The following is a 23,159-nucleotide window of genomic DNA, read 5'->3' as shown; positions in this document are numbered from 1 at the left end:
AGAAAAAAAGTGTTAAGCATGATAAGATCTATCTACGGTTAAATTTTGGTTTAAATCGGTTTAGCCATGTTGGAGTTATTGCCCTTTTTTAACGATTTTTGCTATTTTTAATGTTATTTCTTTCAAAAATCTTCTCCTCTGAAACTACTTGATTAATAAAAACAAACTTGGTATGAATGTTCCTTAGGGTATCTGGTATAGGGATTTTTGATCCGTCAAAAAACATGGCAGCTGTTACTAAAAATAGAACATAGGGGTCAGACAGTAGTTTTTCACATATATCTCCAAAACTGTTAGGTTTAGCAAAATTCTTTCAATAGCTGAAATGATCCACAGTATTAGGACTACAAAAGTCTGTAGGGATAAAAGTTGTCAGATGACTCCTTGTAAGAGTTATTGCCCTTGAAAGGGGAAAAATGACTCCTTTTTTTATCAGTTTTCAGTCAATATCTTGAAAACTATGATAGATTAAAAGAAATTTTCAATTGTTGAGAAGATCTTATGATAAGTCCTACCAAAGAATTCTTAAGTCAAAATTGTTGGACAACTCATTAAATTTATTGCCTTTGAAAGGCAAAATTCAACCAGGTGAGCAATTCAGGCTCCTGGGAGCCTCTTGTTACACTTAAATCTATAATTGAAACTTACAAATCTAAGAATTAAAAAGTATTCACAGCTTTTATAAATCTACAAAAATCTTTTGACACTGTATGGAGAAAGGGAATGTTTTATAAACTTATTAGATATAATATCCCTATTCATATTCATTATAACTTATTCTATGTACCAAAACCCTAGCTCTCAATAAAAGTTTTAATCAAGGGCTTAGTAGGTATTTCATTTCCAAATGTGGTGTAAAACAAGGGGATGTTTTGAATCCCGTTCTTTTTAACCTATACATGAATGACTTTATTCTAACCTTAAAAGAAGGGTCAACAGATCCAGTCAGTAAACAAAAATCTTAAGTTATAGTTTTGAATTCAAATGGAAAATCATACTAAAATAAATTTACATTTGATAAAAATATCCTAGAAACAGTGAAATCATACTGCTAATTAGGAATTACAATAAGGTATACTGGTAATTTAAACACTTCCATCAACTTACTATTGGAAAAATGTCAAAAAGCATGATTTAAGATAAAGAAAACAGTAGGATTGGATAATTCTTGTTTCCACTTAGAAAAACTATTTGATACTTTAATCAACCCCATTATTATGTATGGATGTGAAGTATGGGGAATTAACTGTAACTTTAAAGATACAAACCCATATTAACATTTACACATTAAGTTTATCAAAGAAATTTTAGGACTACACAGCAAAGCAAAAATTGTTGCATGCCTTGCAGAAATTAGTAGATGTCCTTTAAAAACAAAAGTAATGATACAAGTAATCAAATTTTGGGATCTCATACATAATTAAAATAAAAACACTTGTTAATAAGATATATAATAATATCCACCAAAATAACAAATGGGTCTCAATAATCTGGAAATAGATAAAAGAATTGGGATTTAGCTTCCTCATATTAAGTAGCAGTCCCACCTAAGAATCATGCAGTGGGTGATTTATCGATGTCAGACATTTGAACCAAATTGATTTGTAATATGTAGGATTTAATGGAAAAACAAGCATGAATATAAAAAAATGAAAAATGTTTTCACCGTAACCATAGCAACCACCAATTTTTGGTTGCTATGGTAACCAGATCTTAACCAATCAGATTGCTTTGTACTTTATTGTAAATTGTTTTCCATAATACACACTTCATTAATATAATTATTTAGTTTGGTAAATTTCCACCATTAGATATAAAAAAATACATTCAAATTGTGACATTTTTATGATTATTTGGTCTTAAATTGGTGGTTGCTAAGGAGTGGTTGTTGCTATGGTAACGGTGTAAACATTTTTCATTTTTTCATTTTATTCATTGTTTTTCTGATATATCTAACTGATTTAGAGTCAATTTGGATAAAATATCTGACATCAATAAATCACTTTCATTGAAAATTGCATGATTCTTAGGCGGACTGCTACTTAAATATCCATGATATCAAATGAAATATATCAAATATAAAACAAAGAATACTTGATCAAGCTATTCAAAATCAATATAGCTGCTTAACAGAAAATAATAAAAGTTTATACAAATTGCAGACCTGCTTACATCAATGTATGCAAATTTAAGTCTGACAGATCCACAATTTGAAAATGTCGAATTAGTGCTCACTCTCTTGCAATTGAGAGGGGATGCTACCAAAATATCCCCAAAAGTAATCGTATTTGTATTTCATGCAATACTTCACAAATTGAAGATGAAGTGCATTTTTCCGTACACTGTCCAGCCTATAAAGTACCCAGACAAGTTCTCATCAACAAGATAAAAACAAAGACAAAACATTTTTTTCAATAACAGAAAATATTATATCTTTAATATTAAACAGTAACTGTTTGATTATTCTAAAAGCCATAATTGAATATATACATAAATGTTTAGCCTTGTCAATTAAATAAAGTATTAGTTTAAGGCACCTCCGCTCCAGATTTTCAATATGGTTATTATTGGAACTGTCATTTTTTGTATGTTTAGATATGTGTCATAACCATTTATTGTAAATGTGTTTGAACGAATAAATATTTGTATTTGTATTTGCTTATACAAAGTTCTTTGTCTTTAATTCTTTGTTTTTGTCTGTTATTAAAATAAAACTCTTTGATTAATTTGAAGCATATTATTGAAATGAATCATACATTAATGTTTCATAAAATGACTTAATAAAAACGATCTATGAAAACTATTAATATATTTTTGATGAAAAAAATACCATCAAATTAACACATCGAGGTGTATAAAGAAGTCAGTTGAAATATGCAAAATAATGTACAATCTTTATTGTTTTAATTGGGATGAAATGACCTGACACAAATTGACCCAGGGTAAACGGGGCAAAACGAGTCAATACTACAAAAGAAAACATGATGTTTCACCTGTCTGCCGGAACCAGGATAACCAAACCAAGATATTTTCTTTGAAAGAAGTATTTGGTGTCTATGAGGGTTGGACAACTGTTATCATAGAAAATGGCAGTTACATTGAATGGCATTCATTTGTAGGATAAGATGGCTAAGTATGCAGGTTTTTATCAAGGATTTGGTAATTAGCTTGGGGTAATAAAGTTGTCACTTTCGCACCTTCAATGTACATTATATGTGGGTTAATAAAATATGTATATATATATATATATACATGTAAAAATGTTCTTCTTCAAAAGAACTGCTTTTCAAAATAACTGTAATTTACAAACATGTACATGTACTTATGGTTTAAAGAGTAACTTTTGCTGTTACTCTACTATAGAACCCCACTGCTCATTCTCAATGGTTATCCTTCTTCAACTTTTCTTAGAACATGAGACAAAGATACATCAATAACACATACAGTTGATTATGCTTTTATATAGGTACATTACTATACAAAGTACAGATATTTTTTATTAAGCACTGGTCATAGGATCTGTATTAGATATGTTGTCATGTCTAATGATTTTCTTTTTGATTAAACAAGTCACATGCAGACACATACATACAAATATTTTGTTGGGATTTGATAGGATATGATAAAAGAAAAAGACGTGTCTGACCCTTACCCATCACATGAAATGTCCTACTGTATATGTGCTGAATTAGTCAATTAATGATTGAAGGGTTGCTGGGATTAGGCTATTTCAGACTATGCATATATATAATCCAAATTTCCTCTGATCCTGCAACTCTGTACATGCATTTTACATTGTAATATAATGCCTTCAATGAATGATGAAGAAACTCTCACACCACTAGGGAGGCTGCAGCTGACCCCTAAACAACATTACTAGTACACTCGGGTACAAAGAAATAGTAGTCCCAATATACTTCAGCAACATAAAAGTAAAAGCCCATTTTGTGTCGGAAAAACATTTACATGTGCATCAAAATATACATGTATACAAATGTAGCTTGATTTGGAAGTTATTTATTATCCTACAATGTTATCATAGGTGCAGTGAACCCAATTTAGTGATTTTTTGTACTGTTGGCACTTATATGTAAGCTTTTAAGGACGTAGAGGATGATTGGCTTAGTAAAGTTATGCGGTATGCAAATTATACCATTCTATTTAGCCACAGATATGTACTTTCAATGTAGATTCCAGTGTCCAGTAGAATTTTTTCTTAATACATGTACCAGAATCTATCTTAACACCTCTACCTAATCTTGTCTACTCTTCACACTCATAGTAAAAAAGTTAATGTCTGTTTGTTGTAGGATATGATTTTGCAGACAAAATGACATCAACAAGTGACAACCCAGTGACAGATCCCCGTATAGCTGTGTCTCTGGTTGAGGAAGACAAGAGCAGTGTAACAAGTCAAGATCAACTACTTAAGATGGCTGATGATAGTAAAGGTTCAGTTACTGATAGAAAATAATAGCAATAAACTCAGATAAAAATTGTCATCAAATACTTAATTAGTACCTAAAATAAAATGGTAACACAGCCAAAAGTGTTATGTTACTGTGAAAGTACTTTAATTTGTGGATAGCAATTTTGTGGATTAGGAAAGAAACACAAAGTCATTGATTCTTGAATTCGTGGTTTTGAGATTTCCAGTATACACATTAAAGGGAACCTCCTTTTCATTGGGAACCAAATTTCATGGATTGGCCTACCCATGAAAACCATGAAATAGGTACCCCATGACCAATAGTACTTCCACATTCCTTGATTTGTGAAAGCAGGGATGACATACATGTAATAACTACTAGTAATTTATGAAATTAAATAATCAGGTACTTGCCACTTACATGCCAGGAGAGAATTACTGATTTTTGATGGGATGCAGTATTTTTGTACATGATATATACTTTTTTTGTAAATCGATTTAAGATATTAGGACTCTGCTTTATATTTATATCTTAATGAAAGACAAATTACTACAGAATTAAAACTGAATGACTACAAAATATTACTTACATGACCCTTGGTATTCCTATCGCTTTCCTATGTTGTGTCTGTTAGACAATTTGACAACTGACCTCCATTTCTGAAACTGTCTGTAATAACCATTTCTGAAACTGTCTATAATAAAAATAATTATTGTTTGTGTACCAAATAAGAAACATGCCAAAAACAATTTGACAAGTTTATCAATTTGAATTGATGGACAGGTTGTATCAGCTGTTCCCATTGAGTTAGCTAGATATTATGACTTGTCTAATTTTTGCCTATGATATATTGGACTTATATTACGTTCTAATCAATATTTTATCATAAATGAATGAACTTAAAATAGATGTTCATTTCATACCGACTGAGTCGATGAACAACCTCATGTAAGTTTTACAGCTTATAAATGTGTTGATCTATGTAAATGCACTGTTACAACAATCTCTGACCAGTTTCATGAACTGTATTAATGAACCATGTTAAGATATTAGGGAATTGTCTAAGGTGCAAGGTCATTAATGCGGATTCAGGCCCAATAATATAAAATATTTTTGAAAATTGTAATCCAAAGTTTGTTTCACACTGATATATTTCACAATATCTAACATTTTACTGGAACAAGGCACATTTTGTGGTTTGATGAAGCCAATCTACTTGTATATATAGATCCTTCAAGGTGTGGAAAACGTAGATAATTATTTTTAATCTGCATTGTTTTAGTATATTCATTAATAGTCTCCTCTTTGAAAATATTAACCAAAAGTTTATTGTGAAAAAGATGTTCTGCTATAAGCAATTTAAGCAACTTTCATTTTGTTTAAAATTTGGATGGAAAATTACAAGTTCATGGCATTTTATAATGTACATGTACCGGGTATATTTTTCATAGAACGAACATCTTAAAGCACTTGAATTGTCTTGATCAATATGACAAACGCTACGACTTTTCATTCCATATTGTTAATTGGCATCATTCCTTCAGCACCTGTGTATGAAGTTTTCATGTCACAGCTCATACATTATGTCAGAGCTTGCCGTAACTACGCAGACTTTTTGTACTGCGCTAGACTTCTAACAATTAGGCTTCTGGAACAGGGTTATGTTGGTACAAGGTGAAGTCATTACTACGGAAGTTTTATGGTTGTCATCATTAACTTGTGTATCATTACGGTATATACATCTGCACCATGAAAACTGATTTGTTCAACGTGTCATAGTTTACCTTTCCTCTTTCTTCTACCCCGGACTTGACTTTTTTATAAGCAACTCTGCGGGTGTTTCTAGAAAAGCAGAGGATGCTTACTCTACCGCTGCACCTGGTTCATGCACCCAGTTTTTAGTGGAGTCCGAGGTGCTCATATCCTTTTGTTACTTGTATGTATTATTTTAGTTACTTCATGTTCTTTGTTGTGTCTGTTTTCTATGTCTGGTCTTTATCCCTGGATTGCATCTGGATTGCATTCTTTTGATTTCTGCTAGAATCTTGGTTCCCTTGATTCTCATAATCTTGTTGGACATATGTTTTAAATCCTTTAACTCATATAGTACTTCGAAATACCATATTTTGAGATAAGATTTTAAACTCTTTTTAATTTCTAATTTCTTTGTATTTTTTAAACAGATGGAACCAATGGTGATAAAGATGTAATAGAAAAGAAAACAAAGAATGACGAAAAAGACAAAATGAATGGTGAAAACTCAAAAGGGAGCGAAAACCCAGACAAAATCAGAAGGAATTCTTCAAAAAGGAAGAGTTCTGATTCTCCACAAAAAAGGAAAAAAAGATCAAGTGCAGGAAATGATGTTGAAGTAACAGCTGAAATAAATATGACAGACATTGTATCAGATAATCTTAAGAAAGAAGATTCCAGTGAAGAAAATAACAAAAGTAAACACTTACAAGAAAATGGAAAGAAAACAGAGGAAAAAGATACTTCAGGGAAGGTAAACGGGGCCATGTCTCCTGAGATTAATGATGAAATAACAAAAGCTGACACTGTTGATAATCTAGGTTTTGCCAAAATGACTGGTGAAGAAGATTTAGATGCATTAAGCACACTTTCCTTCAAAGAAAAGAAAGACTTCAAGTACTATTTCCAGCATCCCTATTTGAGGCTTTTTGTAGCATATTTTGTGACATTTTGTAACTTCCTAATTTATGCTGAGGACCCAGTTGCCCATAGTATGAAGGAATGTAACATACCTTTAGTTGGCAGTGGTTTTGCTTTTGTATGTACACGGTACCCATCTAATGCATGGAGTTTACTTAAAGTTGTTCTTTGGATAGCTGGAATAATCACCGGAATGCTAATTGGGAAAATTTTAGTTCACAAGCTTTTCTTTTGTAAGTGCATGTAGAAATAATAAGTTTTTATTTTGCAGTATAAGTGCTTGAAGTGTTTATTAATTTCAATGTTAATTCTCTGTATAGAACCCTGTATATATGATTTTAAAGGTTGATATGAGGGAGATTATATTTAAGGCCTTTTATTGCAAACAGTACATTTGGAAAGGGCTAGATTTTAGACAAAAAATCATAATGGGATGCAATGTTCAAAGTTCAGAAACCATAGTTCAGAAATACTCCAGTGATATGAAATATATATAAACCAAAATGAAAGGAAAACAAATGGAAGAGTCATTTGGAGATTTTAAGAAAAAGATATTTAAGATACATGAACATGTACTTATTCATACATTGTGAATTCCAGCACTCATCCTGTTACTCACAAATACATTCATGTAAAATTCAGGCAGGTAACAAAGGAACCAAACATTTTTTGTAGAAACCTTTTATTGCAAAGAAGGAAATACTTCGCATTACTTTTTAATCATATTTAAAGTGTGTTATATATCTCTTTACACTCATTGGTCTGCTCTATGTAATGTATATAGGGGCTGATTTGTATCAAATATGTTTTAGTGATAAAAGTTCTGCCAAAAAAGTTATTATTAGGTCTGCCTGATTTTGACATGAATGTACAATTATTGTTATTCTATGCATAACTGTATATTTATTACATATTTAATATTATTTTTCACATTTATATTCTTTTGATAAGAATTAATACACAGTTTTTATTTTATTTCATGGTCACAAATATTCTCACAATATTGCCTTATCTTTTCAATATCCCAATTACATAATAATTAAACTTAACACTTACTTTACAATTACAAACAATTTATAAATTTCAACACAATCTATACTGTGTAAAATTTTAGAGAATTTACATGGTCATCATATCACCCTGAACCTCCTGGCTATCAGTTTCAAAAATTTTATTCAATCTGTTAGGTCTAGTTTTTACAGGAAGATTTAAATCATTCTATATCCAGTCATTAGTTCGACAACGTTTGTGTGAAAAGAGGTCGTTTCAGATATAGAAATATGGTGTAGAACTATTTATATTCTATACATCACAGTTAATTTTTGATAGATATCTACTAAAAATTTAATTTCAGAAGTAACACGGCTTCTGATTGGATCGGAAATTTTTTTTATCATCTCATATACCAAATTTTGTAATAATTGTGGCATCTTCAAACTTTTTTAATGATTTACTCATTAAATTTTGGTACTTTAATTAAGTTATAAGGAATGACTGTTATATTTTTTACAATCTTTTTGAAATAACCTCAATACCTGTGGTGCACATTTTAAAATAACCTGCTATGCAGGTTATTTAGTGTGCACCACATGATTGAGAGTATTTCTTCATAGACCAAAAAACATACAGCAGTCATCCCTTAAATAGATCATATTGTCATAGTAACTTAAGACCGTAAAAAAAGCTTGAGTACAAGGTCTATTTCAGAGAAATAATATTGTCATATATGTGTTGCTAAATAATCCTTTTTTTTTTAGGGGGGGTGGTTTGTAATTTTAAAGTGGATATTCAGTGTAATTAAATATACATGTGTAAGTGTACATCATCTGAAATCAATGTTGATTGTGCTTTGTTATGAAGATGTTGGAAGGCAACATAGCACAATCAACACTGGGATTCTGACAATAACAAGTTTATAGACTGAAAAAAACTATTACAATTTTTCTGAAATAAGCATATGAGCTACTTTTTGGTCATTTTAAGTGATAATACTTTTGTTTTCTATGAACATACACTATATCAACATCAGGCAGCTGTGAATTTGCTTTCATGTAGATTTGGAATTTCACTCGATTGTATGCCTTAATAATTGTTTAATTATTATGATTAGAATTGCCTTTTGTAGGTCGAGTGTTGCGGCTTAAGATGTTCAGTGAGGATCAGGGATCATGGATGATAATGTTCCTTATTACATTAGTTAGTGTTTTTATTTTCTCTTGGCTGTATAATGCTTTTTTGTTGGCGGGTGGAGACTCAACTGAAGACTACAGAATATCTGGTCTTATGGGATTAACAAATTCTATTTTTATGAAAGCTGCAGCCTGTGGAACTTGGTGTGGAGATTTCTTTACTGCTTGGATGGTAGGTATAATATAGATATCATGGTAGCCATACCATTAAGCTTTGCATGCAGTAGTACATGATGACACCATCCAAAAATTGCACTCAAAGGAATACAAGTCTGTTTTTAGTCCAATTAATTATGGTTGAACTGACTTCCTAGTGTCATTATGCAGAAAGTAAAATTCCCATGACTTAAAGGACAACCAATAGATTGCTTCGTTCAGAGGTTCCACCTAAAAACCAGAATATGCACAATGCATTTTAGATTTATTCAAAATGAGAGAATTGAATACATATTTACCAAAGAAATATATAATTTTTTTATTTATTTTTTTATTTTTATTTTTTCTAAATTCTCCAACAGTCATGTACAATCATTACATAAAACACATAACTTATATTGTTCACAAATATCACAACTTGATTTAGTATACAAAGAATACATATACTCATTAAGAAATGCATATATTGTTGAAAAATATTTTTGTAAATAATGGGTTTTTTTACAAAAAAAATCAGAGTATATATAAAAAAAATAATAAAAATAAAGGAGAAATAAATCAGAGAAAAAAAAACAAACAAACAAAAACAAAAGAGGAGAAGTCCTGTTTTCTAATTTGAAATACATTAATAAATCATTCATTTCACTTACATACATTGTGAGTTCTAGACATTAAATATATTTTGGAATTTACTCCACTTAATATTGAACTTTGTAATATACATGTACTTATTTTTTACTGCTAACATTTCTTCTGTCTTATACATATCTTGCAACTTACATTTTAATGCTACTATTGATAGATTATTTTTAAAACATGTTGTATCATAAATATATTTCTTGATATTAAAAAATATAATGTTTTGGGGGTCATTTTTAGAAAGTTTTGAAACATTACCAAAAATAAAACTCAGTTTTGTAATTGGAATACTTAAATCATGTGAAAGAAACCAATATTCAAAATTATGTAAAAAATCTTGAACTATGTTACAATTCCATATCAAATGTTCTATTGTTTCATTTTCTGTGTAACAAAATGTACTACAAGGATCATTAACAATAGAAATATATAATTTAATCTATGAGCATTCTGGATTTAACTCATGAAGATTTGGTAGATGTTGGTTCTCAGCTATTTATAGAATAATTAAACTCATAAAGTTTCCTGTGCTATGAAATTGTGGAGAATTTATGAAATCAAATGTGTTTAATCTATGAAAATTAAAAACAAGATGGCTAGCATCCATTTTTCAACTTACATGTACATATTAAAAAAAATTTAAACATTTATAATTAAGGTTACAGACATGATGTTACAAGAGAAGCTGTATCCGTACTGGGCCAGACCAGTGAGGAGATGGTGGAACAGGAAATTCAACAGAATTATACTTTTCTGGATAGTAACCTCCCTTACATCCTTTGCTGTTGTTTTCACAATTGCCACTGACTACATACAGTGGGATAAATTACACCGAGATTTCCTGTCCAGTAATGAACTCTCCCGATCATTCTTAGCATCATTTATATTGGTGATGGATATTCTTATAGTTGTACAGGTAATTATCATTTTGGGAGGGTTGAGATCACGCCAAAGTATATTGGGGTAGGGTTGTAATCATGCCAAAGTATATTGGGGGAGGGTTGTAATCATGCCAAAGTATATTGGGGAAATGTTGTGATCACGCCAAAATATATTGGGGGAGAGTTGAAATCACGCCAAAGTGTATTGGGGAAAGGTTGTGATCACGCAAAAGTATGTCGGGGGGAGGGTTGTAATCACTCTAAAGTATATTGGGGGAGAGTTGTGATCATGCCAAAGTTCTTTAATTTCTGGCATAATTTCTGTGTCTTGTTTCGTATTCACCTTCAGTTTATTTTTTATGCTACTTGAGTACTCTTTCGCTGTACCTGTGTATAATGATGTTTTTGGGCCAGTTGTAGCCTGTCCTGTGGTTTCCTTGTTCATTGAAGACCAATGTTGTCTCTTTGACATATCCACCATACCTATTCTCATTATAAAATTAAAAAAAGTTGTTTTTCTTTTGGTGCTCTGGATTTGATTTAATTTTCTATGAAGAACACTGATTTAGATTTTACCATGTTTGGTATGGAGGCTCAAAAGAAAACTTCCATAGTTAAGAAGAATTTCAGTTCTTGATAAAACTGTGTAACTATGTAAGTTTTCTAACCTTCAGGTTAGTAAACTGTTATAATTTTTTAGAAGAATATCAAACATTTGGATCTGTCATACTCTTTGTTGTCATTGTCACATATTTATTTTGTTTAAACAGTATATATTCATATTTGTATAACTATCAAAGACTTTATGTTCACTGATCAAATTTACTGTTGTAGTATTGCAAATTATTGACAATTTTTCAAGATCTTATCTATTCTAGGATTGGGACTTTCCACATTTCATGAGTGCTATTGACATTAAACTTCCTGGTATCAATACAGCCCACATCAGATTTGATATACCCAAATGTTTTAGACCTGAGAAGTGGCAGATTCATATCACAGGTAAGATAATCTACTTCAGGTGCTTGATTGAACATCAAACAACTCAAATTAATAGATTAAGATTTCTACCTTGTGGGGCTAACAATTGTTGATGCAGCATGATTTATGAGCCGAGACATTTTGATCTTAAAATCATTTTTTTAGTGTACATGTACTTTTTAGGAACATATTAATAACTGGACATTAGAAATGGAAACTTTCGTCAATGTTTTCTATATCACACTGAATAACTTGAGTATTGTAAACAAGAGGCAATCATTTTATCCTTCATGTAACTTACACAGTTGAAGTGTTTTCCACCTAATTCATCATGTTGCAAATCTTTTATTAGAGTGATTTAATTAAGACATTTTTTTTCCAGGGAAATGGTTTAATTATGGAATTCTGTTTCTTGTAATGATACTGGATCTTAACATGTGGAAAAACCAGATATTTTACGCACCTTATGATTATGGTCAGTATGTTGACGGTGAAGGTAAAATACATACTGTGAAGGATGACTACAGTTTGGAAAATCACAATGAAACACTACTGAGTTTTAACTATAGAAATTCTACCATTAATCCTCTTACCAATCAAACTTATATTTCAGGAGACACTGTAATGAATTCTAGGTATAAAGAATATGGTCTTGGGGTCAAAGCCATCGCATTTATTCCCTCTATAGCTGCTTTCATCACATTCGGAGTACTGATCTTTATATTTGGGCGCTTCAAACCAACAAAGGAAGATCCATATGCCGGAAGATTGCTGAAAAGGCCCAAACTGAGGAGAAAAGTTTCATTCAAGCTTTTCAAGGAAAGTCTGCAGAAAAAGTTTTCATTGGGAAATAATTTTAATAAAGTAAAGGCTATTCCCAAACTTCTTGCTTTCACAAGAAGACATAATGCAGACAAAACCTCAGCTGACTTCCCAGAAAATGACAGACCACCAACAGACCCAGTATAACCACCTGTGTGATACTGTATGTACCTCTTTTAAGGAGAGTCAATGGTTTTGTCGATAGTTGTGATGATTCATGTAGAAGTAAATACTGTAATTATACTTATTTTCATGGGTACTTAATTTTACCATTGTTGGTTTATAAACATATTCACAGGTACTTATTTTCACTGACATCATATTTTTTCCATAAAAAATAATGGTCGAAAATTCTCTTTCATGTGTACAGTACTTATTTTGTAGATAGTACATTACCATGAAATTTCTTGAAAATGAGTATCACACAAAAATAAGAATAATTACAGTAATTTAACTCATAGCAGCAATGAGATAACACCTCGGTCAATCTTTTATATACAGTTGATACTGGATGCTGCTTGGTAAATTAAACGAAGATGTCTATATGTAGGAATTGTTACAATGTATTTTTTCTGATTTTTAATGTGTTCAGGTTTTATATAATTGTGACTTAATAATATGTAAAGCTGTGAGTTTAAAAAAAAAGCCTGGTATTTTTTTTTCTTTAATATTTAAGTGTGCATCTTTTAAGTGCACCTACTGCACAGCATTTTAATATGCTAATATTTAATATGGGGTCTTTTCTTCCCTTAGAAGTTTAAAGTTACAGTGAATGTCTTTCTTCAAACAATAGAAAAAAAGACTATTTAATATAGATGAAAAATTCCTTTAAATTTAACTAATTCTGAGAAAATTTTCAAGTTAATACAGAAGCATGAAATTGCTAATATAGATACTGTGAAATTTCTTTAATTTCTGGTTACTAATTTTTCTGGATTTGGGAAGAAACAAAAGTTCATGGATTCTTGAATTTCACGTTTTGAGGTTTTCAGAATACACATTAATGGGATTCTCCTTTTTGTTGTGAACCAAATTTCATGCTTTAGCCTAACCACAAAAAACATGAAAATTGGTGCCCCACAAACAATAGTACTTTCACAGTACATGTCTTAAAATTACAATTTTTTACTGCCGTTTCAGATATTTTATAAGTTTTTTTTCCAATACACACAGATTTTGTTTCAATTTATTGACAGTCTTTACAACATCACAGTGATCTGTTGGTAGAGTATAAACATAAACATTTCATCTTCAAAACTTGGCATTATTTTTTGAAGTATTATGATTCCTAATGGTTCTGGGGTCAGGAAAAAGTACGGGTATCAAAATATATGTCATTTTTAAATATGGCATAGGTTCAGTTTTGTTTGATATGCAGAGATTTAGAGTAGATTTGTACTATTTTTTCAGTTTTTTTTCCCTTACTGGAATTACCTTAATTTTGCAGAAAGGCTGATTAGTTTCTACTGATAAAAATAAAAATGCTGAGCTGTTTAAAATCAGTAAGATTCATTGCTTGAAAACCAATAAATTCTAATTGTCAAATTGTGAATAGAACTTCTCTGAAAGACAAGAGAACTACACTATCATAAATAAAGGTACTAATAATGTAGAAATAAGGGTATTTTTCATAAATATATCACTAAAGCATAAGGTAATACAGCTTGAATTATACCAAATAAGGTATGGCCGCTTATTTTTGCTGGTGTAAAATTTGGTGATTTTAAAACATAAAGCCATGAAAGGTATACCAAAAAAATTGGCGTTTCTAATTTTGATGGATGATAAGTATCGCTGTTAAGTACTTAAGTTTAGAGTTAATATTTTGTAGAATTAATTTTGTTGTTTTAAGACAGATTGCTAAATTAGACCAAAATTAACACCCTGCGAAAAGCACCTGCTATACAGTACAATATTTGATGGTTAAGATGTACTTTATTGTATTACACTCGCAATCAATTCTATATTACATGTCCTAGAGAAATTTTGCTCACTTTTTATTACCAATGAACAGTAATAAGAAACTGTTCCTCTTGCTATACCAGTGTATGAAGTGTATGATTTTTTTTATACAAATTGTAGCTTTTTCTATTATTTTTTATATATGAACACATAATTTCTAGAATGCACTGTTTTTTTCATACTCTGTACTTATACTTTTTTATTGTCACTACCTTTAATGCTGAAACTTTTTTCAATCAAATGTTTGAATGACTATAAACTGCTTGATATATAATTATGTGCTATTTGTGTTCTATAGTGCCATTTTCCAGTTGTGGAGAAATGCTTTTCATATGCAGTTTTGTAAAGTTTCACTGTGATTGTATTTTTTTCTTCACTACATAATTTATGTTCAGGAATTTGGAGTGAGCTCTACTCCTACAACATGAGAGATTGGAATTCCATTCCTCCATACCCCAACCACTTACTTCCGAGCGCCATATTGCATACTGCTCATTTCGCTGTTCTTTGAAATCGGCAGAATTATTGTAAAATATTTACCATTTAAAACATTTTATACAGTTTCTTTAACATAATACGGGATAAGGTGAATAAACTGAAGAAAAACAAATGACCTACCTGATTAGAAAATCCAGCAATCCTGGAAATCCTTTGTAAAAGCAGTTTAATTGAACTTCAAATTTGGTCTTTAGCTTATTGAATGTGTAATTCCAGATTTTAAAATTTGCGAAAAGAACATATTAAATTAACCAAAAAATTGCCTTTACCAACTTAAAGTTTGTTTTGTCAAAAATATTTTGTATTCTGTAAAATTAGTGACCTGATTCAAAATGGCTGGTCATTTTGATAAACGTCTTCATTCCAAATGATTTCTTGGTATTTAACAAAAATTAAGGATTTTTATCGCTTGATTTCTGGTAGGTTAAAAGTCTTTTATAAAAATAAAAGACTTTAAATATTTTAAAGCACATGTTTAGCTAATTCTAATTTGTGGTGGCTTTCAACACGTCAGATGCTAGAGGTTAGGATGGCACCAAGTCAGAAAATAGCTTGCTAGACAACTTTTAGCACTGCTGGAGTAGAGTGAACTCAACACTTACCAAAAAAAACTAGCAAATGTGTCAAAAACCATTTAGAAACTTCAAAACATTTTATTTGTAATATTTAAACTGTACTGAAGTAGCTGATATTCACTTGTTATTTTCTTGCTTTTTACACTTAGCTGCAATAGTGGTTTTGTTTTTGTTTTTTGGTTTTGGTTTTATGTGTTCCATTCCATTTCTTGTAATATACTTGTGTATTTAAAGGCATTTTTCATTGTTTTGTTATATGAAGAGAATTGTAGAATTTGCTGTACAATGCAGAGTTGAAGTGTTCATTTATTTTCCTATACATTTATTATATATACAGATTTTGCTTTGTGATTTCATGTCAGTATCTAAGGATTTTTTTTTTTTTTTTTCTGTTAATTCAAAAATTACTGTTAGCGTTTAAGTACTTTTTTTTGTCATGAACTACAAAAGTAGCCAAAGGTATCACTTTCTAAATCTAATTGGCTTTCACATGCCATAATATATTTCCAGCACTTCTGCAGTAACATTTGCCTATGGCAGGAGAAATTTTGGCCTATTTATCCATATAAAATTCTGGCAGTGGCTGTGTTAGAGGTGATTCATGGTGTAGAAAAACCCACTGACCAAATAATGCTTTTTGGTCTACATATGCTATAATTTTTATGTCTTTTCTGTATTCAGGTCTGTATTTTTGAGATAACCTTACTTTCATTTCTCAATTAAATCACAAATCAAAGGAAGCCTTGCAAAGTGCCAATTTCATACACAATCTCTGAAGTGCAACAACCAATTGACAAACTAAGTCTAGTAATGTAACTGATTCTGAATAAGAAAACAAAAATTGCTGGGTTTTTGACAAGCATGAATCACGTCCTGTTTGATTTCAATAAAGAATCATGCTTAATAGAGAACACAGTCCTCATAATGGTAATCAATAAGAATTAACCTTTGACCTTAAAAGAACTTGAGATACTGATTTCAGTCTGACAGGAAGTTATAATACAGAGTAAGTTATGGATCTTTAACATCAGTCCTAGTTGATATAAAACTGTAAGAGGTATTATCAATTTTATAAATATCAATATATTCAACTTTGTCCTCTCATAGGTTATACCTGCCTCATATTAATACAACACTGAGTAGGTATTTGCTTTATGGCAAAAGGGATCTTTATAAGTTGTGATCATTGTATACAAAATTAACATTGAATTTATTATTCATACATTATCAGTTTCAAGGGCTTTTGAAGGGCAAATCCTATAGTAAGTATTGCAGTGTTTTTTGGGAAAAAATTATGCTTTGAATATTTATTCTATGACATTCAGATGGGTTGTATGTTGTAGCTATAATTCTTGTAGAATTTCTTGCTGTAACAATGTGCTTATATACAAGATATTTTCTATTTTTATAGTAAAGTTTAAACAAGATACTGTTGAAGAACTTCTACCATTTAATATACAATTTTGTTAGGTTCAATTTGTCTAACATGCAGGTTTTTATGTGATTATATGGTAAATCAATGTAGAATTGTATGATTATTTAATTAATGTAGATTCCCTATAATTTTCTGATGATAGGTCCAGAAATAAGTAGGCATTTAGAATGTTCTTTAGACCTTGGTGGTTGTGTAAGTAACCATTTATAATTCTGTTGGTTAAAGGGTCACAGATCTCATTTGAGCTTAAAGTCCATAGAATATATGGGATTGAATAATGCTTTTAAATACAAATCCTTTTACTATGAAGTTTACCCTCCATGAACACTGTTTCATGTTATACCAGTACATTCATGTGATCTGCTGACTTTATTTTTTATTCAACTACAGCTTTACCTAAGAGTCAAGAAAAAACAATTAGATTGGGCATGATATAACAAGATTAACTTTCACCACTTCAAAACCCATTGTAGTACTCGTCTCTGCCCAACTTTTGAGTAGTGTACTCAGTTGTAATTTTTAAAAAAAAATTACATATATGATTTTTATTTAGTAGACAAATTAATTAGGATACATATCTTTATTGTGATTACTGTTCAATTAATTAATTGTAGCTTAATTCATTATAATTTAGATTTAATATATTTATAATTTTTGATATTTTTTTCGTCATTGCAAATTTGGTCAATCGCATTGCCAAAAAATATAGTTTTTGACTACAAGCATCATGCCATGTCTTAATAGTTACCATTTTTTTGCAAAAAAAGCTATAAGGTAAGATAGTTTTATTCACCAATCATGGACCATCTCATCTAGAAAAAAATTAATACAATGATTACAATGATTTTAGAATAATGTGCAAATATATAATATTTAAGAAATAATTCCTGGTGGGAGTAGATTTGTACTCATTTTAACATGGGTACAGCATTTATATTCATTTTTTTAACATTGAGCTAGAGCGAGGTGTTAAATGAGAATACAAATGCCAAACCCATGTTAAAATGAGTACAAATCTACCCCCTGAAGGAATTATAACATTTCTAATATGACAAATACAGTAATTTTTGTGACAAAAATTTCCCTAGGCATAGCCAAATAAAGGCTGTTCCATTTAACCTCCTCTGTATGGAATTTGGAGTAAATATGTATATTTATGTCATCATATGTATTAAATGTGTGTATTTATATAATTGATTTCAAGTAGATAACCTCTCAGCCATTAAATCATCACGTAAATGTTTTTAAATGCGTGTTTGTCTCAAAACAACAGCGAAAAAAAAGAGACAGTGCGCAGGTGCTAAAGGTGGGGTTGTACCGACATATACTGTTTTGACAATATGAAGATGTCATATTAGAAAGTAAAGAAATAAATCATGGAAACTTAATTTTTAATCATTGAATTACCCCGAGCGATAGCAATGCATTAAATAACAACAGAAGTGGCCATTCCGTAGTAAAATAATGATGAAATGGAGTCTTCATGATTTATTTCGATTCAAATAAAACTAGTTTTTTCATATTTTTAATAGACACTTTAATATCACTTTTTTATCATGGCTGTGGTCTAAAGAGCTTTGAGGCTTGTCATATTAGAATCATGAATATTATGTGATAGATTTGAGACATATCACTTGTTAGTCTTACAATTTGGGAATTCATAGAAATAATGAATTATCCACTAATCAATAATGACACCATTAATTTATAGATAATAGTGATCTTACAATATATTTTATTGAACATTAAATCTTCCTGTACATGTAATCAATGCAATCATTTCTTATAACCAGGATTCTCAGAGGAAAAGTTGGGATTTATTTGATGTTTTAAAAATCACACTGTTCATACGCTCTATCACCCACTATTTTTACTGTGTAAATCTTAAATTTTTATATCCCAATCTAAGATTGTCTGTTCTTTAAATTTTGTAATAGATTTCTCAACTTTTACTGGACCAAATGGTTTTTATATTTGATATATATCTTTGGCATGGTGACTTTTACCACCTCTCACTTTTTCAGTTTTCCAACACATCTATGTCCTTTTACCGGTAATTGTGCAATATAGAATTTTTCTGTTTTACTAATTATTGGTAGGGATTTACTTAGCATGACATTTGCTTGTAATGTCCTGCTTGTAAGTACTTGTACATAACAAAACACATTTTTAATATTGAAAAATCATTTTTTAATATTGAATATTAGAAATTGATTTTCTAATATTAGAAAATGGATTTGTCGTATTCAATGACGATTTTTTAATATTAGAAAATCATTTTGTAATACTACAAATTCATTTTCCAATATAACAAATTCATTTTCTAATATTACAAATTCAGTTTGTAATATTACAAAATGTGTGATATTGTATAATATTACTAAATCAGGAATTTGTAATATTAGAAAATCAATTTTTAGTATTAGAAAATGAATTTGTAATATTAGAAAATTAATTGGTAATATTAGAAAATAACTGTTTTCTAATATTAAAAAATAAGATTTTTAATATCACAAAACACTTTTCAATATCAAAAATTCAAATGAATTTCTAATATTAAAAAATCTTTTTCTAATATTAAAAAAATGATTTTGTAATATTAAAAATTCATTTTGTAATATTACAAAACATTGTTTTTTGTCCACTTTCGATTGCCATATATACATCTATCTTAAGTCTGATTGAATTAGTCTTTCACTCATATTTGATGGCAAAAATATTTTTTGTACAATAAGGGGACTACCATTGATTTTTTGTTGGAGGAGGGGTGTGGCTAGGATGAAGGCATGATTGAAATTTTCAAGAAAGAGAAATGCAGGACTGTCCGTAAAAGTTATAGGAAGGATCTATTACTGTCTAATATAATTTATTTATATACTAAAATTCTAAAATTGGCTTTGCCTCAAAGGAAAAAAGGCAGGATGGAAACACTACCCCCCCCCCCCCACCCCCGGTAAAAATCAAATAAATGCTCCCTTGGATTTTATATATATTTATTCATTGCTCTGTGATATATTTCTATTTTCTATAGTAGTAGTAATTTGTTTATTCTAAGCAAACCATGGCAAAACATTTTTCTTTTTTCAATTTAATGTATGCATTAAGAGTGCTTCAACAAATAAGGAATCACTTAGATCCATGATCTACCACTACTAATGGTACAAAGTTCTCTATTCTTAGTGCTGTTTTGTTAATATATTATTTTGTTATGGATTCATTCAAATGAAATTATTTTTGTCTACTTTTTTTTTATCAAAGATTTCTTTAATTTGCTTTATTAAAACAGGGTTCGTCTCAAAGTCATCATTTCCTAAAATCAAATAGATAGAAATTAAAAAAAAAACTGAGGAAAATCTCAATAAAAAATATTATACTCAGCAGTATGTAGATTTTTTACACTTTTCCCCAGTGGACTGATTTTCCTCCAGTATGCAGTGTGTTTTTTTAGGTTACATTGTAGTACAGTATGTTCTGTCTATATTTAGACATGAGGTAACAAGTGGATGTGAATTACACTGTTTACAATGTCATACAGGATTGGTTAATTTCTTTTATTAATATTTTTGTCATTCACCAATAAAGAGTTAATTAGTCATGTAATTTAAGGAATTTGAATAAAAAAGTTGTCTTGGCCAAAATCAAAAGTTCATGGTTGTTGATACATGTATATATTAAGTTAGGTGAAGTTTTATATGCTATTTTTTATATTTTCACTATTGACTGTGTTACAGTAAAATTGTGAATTGGCTATGTTCATTTTTTTTTATTTACAAATTAGCATAGTGTTATAATTTGTCCATAAACTATTTTACCAATAGATACATATATAGGTATTGCCATCTTGAATACAGTGTTGGGTGAATTTTTTTACTGTTCTGTTCAAAATTGAATGGAGATCATGCATAGGAAGATAAGTCAAAGACAAGTCTATGTATAGACAACAAAAACATTGTCAGTGTTAACTTAAATAATAAATTCTGCAGCCTGCTAATAGAAAATGGTAGTCACTTAACACTATAAATAATCGTTATACCTCTTTCCACAAACTTCTATGAGCATCAGATAATAATAAAATTACTTAGTAAATCTTCTAATTAATTTCATGACATTCATTTGTTAATTAGTAACACATATTTAGATAAAGAAAAATCATGTAGAATTGTTATTCATCTGATGTTGAATGGCACTTTTCGTCCTATAAACAAAGTTAGTTGCACCCAGTTAGAATAATTCTTATATCCCTGCTCAATATGAGGGGGTTAAATCAGTGGCTGTTATTCTGTCATTCTGTAACACCTTTTTGTAACTAAATTCTCAGCTTTTATAAATCTCAGGCTGTTGAAATTTTATACAAAGCTTCATATGGATATACTGTATTGTGGGATTTGTTTTTAAATTATATGAAATCTACTACCTGCTTGTCAAAAAAGAATCTGGAATCTTCCTTATATCCTGTTGGAAAGCGGGGGTATCTTTAGTGAGCAATTACTCACAGATTTCTTGTTATATGGAAGATTAGGAGAGACATTTTATTATTCAACTATTTTTTTTATATTTGAAGAGTCCTTATTTTTCTGAACAAACCACCAGTTTGGTAAAAATAATAAGCCTATAGTAAATAGTGATTAATAAATAAGATTGTAAATGTAGTGGTAGCTATAACTTCTTTGGCTTGATAATTTAGATCTCTTAAGATGTATATTTTCCTTTTCTATATTTTAGTACTAATGTATAATTACCTATATAGTGAGTGTATTTGTTACATAAAAAGTTATCCTCTTTGTCTGTTCTTTATTGATTGGAACAATGTAAAAGATTGGTCATCAACAAATCTCATCTCCGAAAGTATTAGTATGCATGCGTACATGCTGAATACAACTACGATTTGGTTGGGAAATTAGTTGGGCTACTAGTTCTGTAGATCATTTTGAATTTGGTGAAAAAAATGTACATATAATTATAGCCTATATGTATTATGAAAGCAAAACATTGATGCACCAAAGTAAAACGACAATTCAGAGACATTAAACACAGTCTTAACGTGAAAACAGGGAACCAGGACGATCTACATACACATTAAAGATAACATGATAAAATACGATTACATAAGAACAAAAGTTAAAGACAAGAAGACATCACACACAAATTGAAACACTTGCATCGGAAGGGTAAGCGTGGCATGTCCTGCTCCGCAAGTGGCACCCGTCACATTGCTGGACTAAAATGTTAAGTCCGGTTAGTGTCAGATTTGGTTCAGTTAGACGAGAAATCTAACTGAAAATATATTTTCTGTGAGATCTTAACTTCATATTGGTCAATCAAATTGTAGAGACTACCATAAATTTTCTGTAGTATTGATATCAACAAAGGCTTGTCATACCCTTGACTTAGAAGCTTATTTTGCATCGGTCTGTGAAAGAAAGCGTGCAACGATAGTAACGGATCAACTACGAAATGAAGGGCAGTAGTCAAAACAATATTCTTGAAGAAAAGTCGTATAACAAATGGCAACATCTGGGAGAAAACCGTTGGAAACCCGCGCAATGGTCCGGAATTAAAACAGAATTTCAAAAATGAAAGGCGGGTTAAACCAGGTTTTATAGTGCACTATAAACCTCCCGTTTCAATTTCGGAACATTTCCGGTATATTTAATTTCAACACAAAGGGTCAGTATAAAATTGTCACCATTTAAAATCGATAAAACAGTGCAGAAGATCTGTACAATAAATAAGTGAAAATAAAAAGAATTTGATGAATGTAACAATAAAAATTATATATACCCTAGTCACAAGCTTCAAAAAGTATTGAGCTTCGTGTAGAGAGTGCGTCAAGTTAAACATCAAATATTATTATACAAGTAAAAACTACAGAAAATTAATTTGTAAACATGACAATCCTTCATCTATATCTGTCAGAA

At 30.1% G+C, this 23,159-nt stretch overlaps 1 protein-coding gene across 3 annotated transcripts in view; it reads left to right on the top strand.

The window, feature by feature from the left end:
* Positions 1-22,022, top strand: part of LOC148609387 (transmembrane protein 117-like) — a 46,937-nt gene extending 24,915 nt beyond the window's left edge. For all 3 annotated transcript variants that reach the window (XM_088540922.1, XM_088540921.1, XM_088540920.1), the window contains 6 exons: positions 4,311-4,451; positions 6,614-7,336; positions 9,229-9,464; positions 10,746-11,003; positions 11,847-11,970; positions 12,332-22,022. In XM_088540922.1, the coding sequence (XP_088397048.1) occupies positions 4,331-4,451; positions 6,614-7,336; positions 9,229-9,464; positions 10,746-11,003; positions 11,847-11,970; positions 12,332-12,918 (2,049 nt within the window). In that variant the 5' untranslated portion in view covers positions 4,311-4,330 and the 3' untranslated portion in view covers positions 12,919-22,022. The remainder of the gene's footprint in view (positions 1-4,310; positions 4,452-6,613; positions 7,337-9,228; positions 9,465-10,745; positions 11,004-11,846; positions 11,971-12,331) is intronic.
* Positions 22,023-23,159: the final 1,137 nt, after the last annotated feature.

The sequence above is a fragment of the Perna viridis genome, chromosome 8, assembly GCF_037379345.1.
Source record: "Perna viridis isolate PV_CMFRI_1.1 ecotype Kerala chromosome 8, ASM3737934v1, whole genome shotgun sequence".
NCBI lineage: Eukaryota > Metazoa > Mollusca > Bivalvia > Mytilida > Mytilidae > Perna > Perna viridis.
This window is presented reverse-complemented; position numbering and strand designations above follow the sequence as displayed.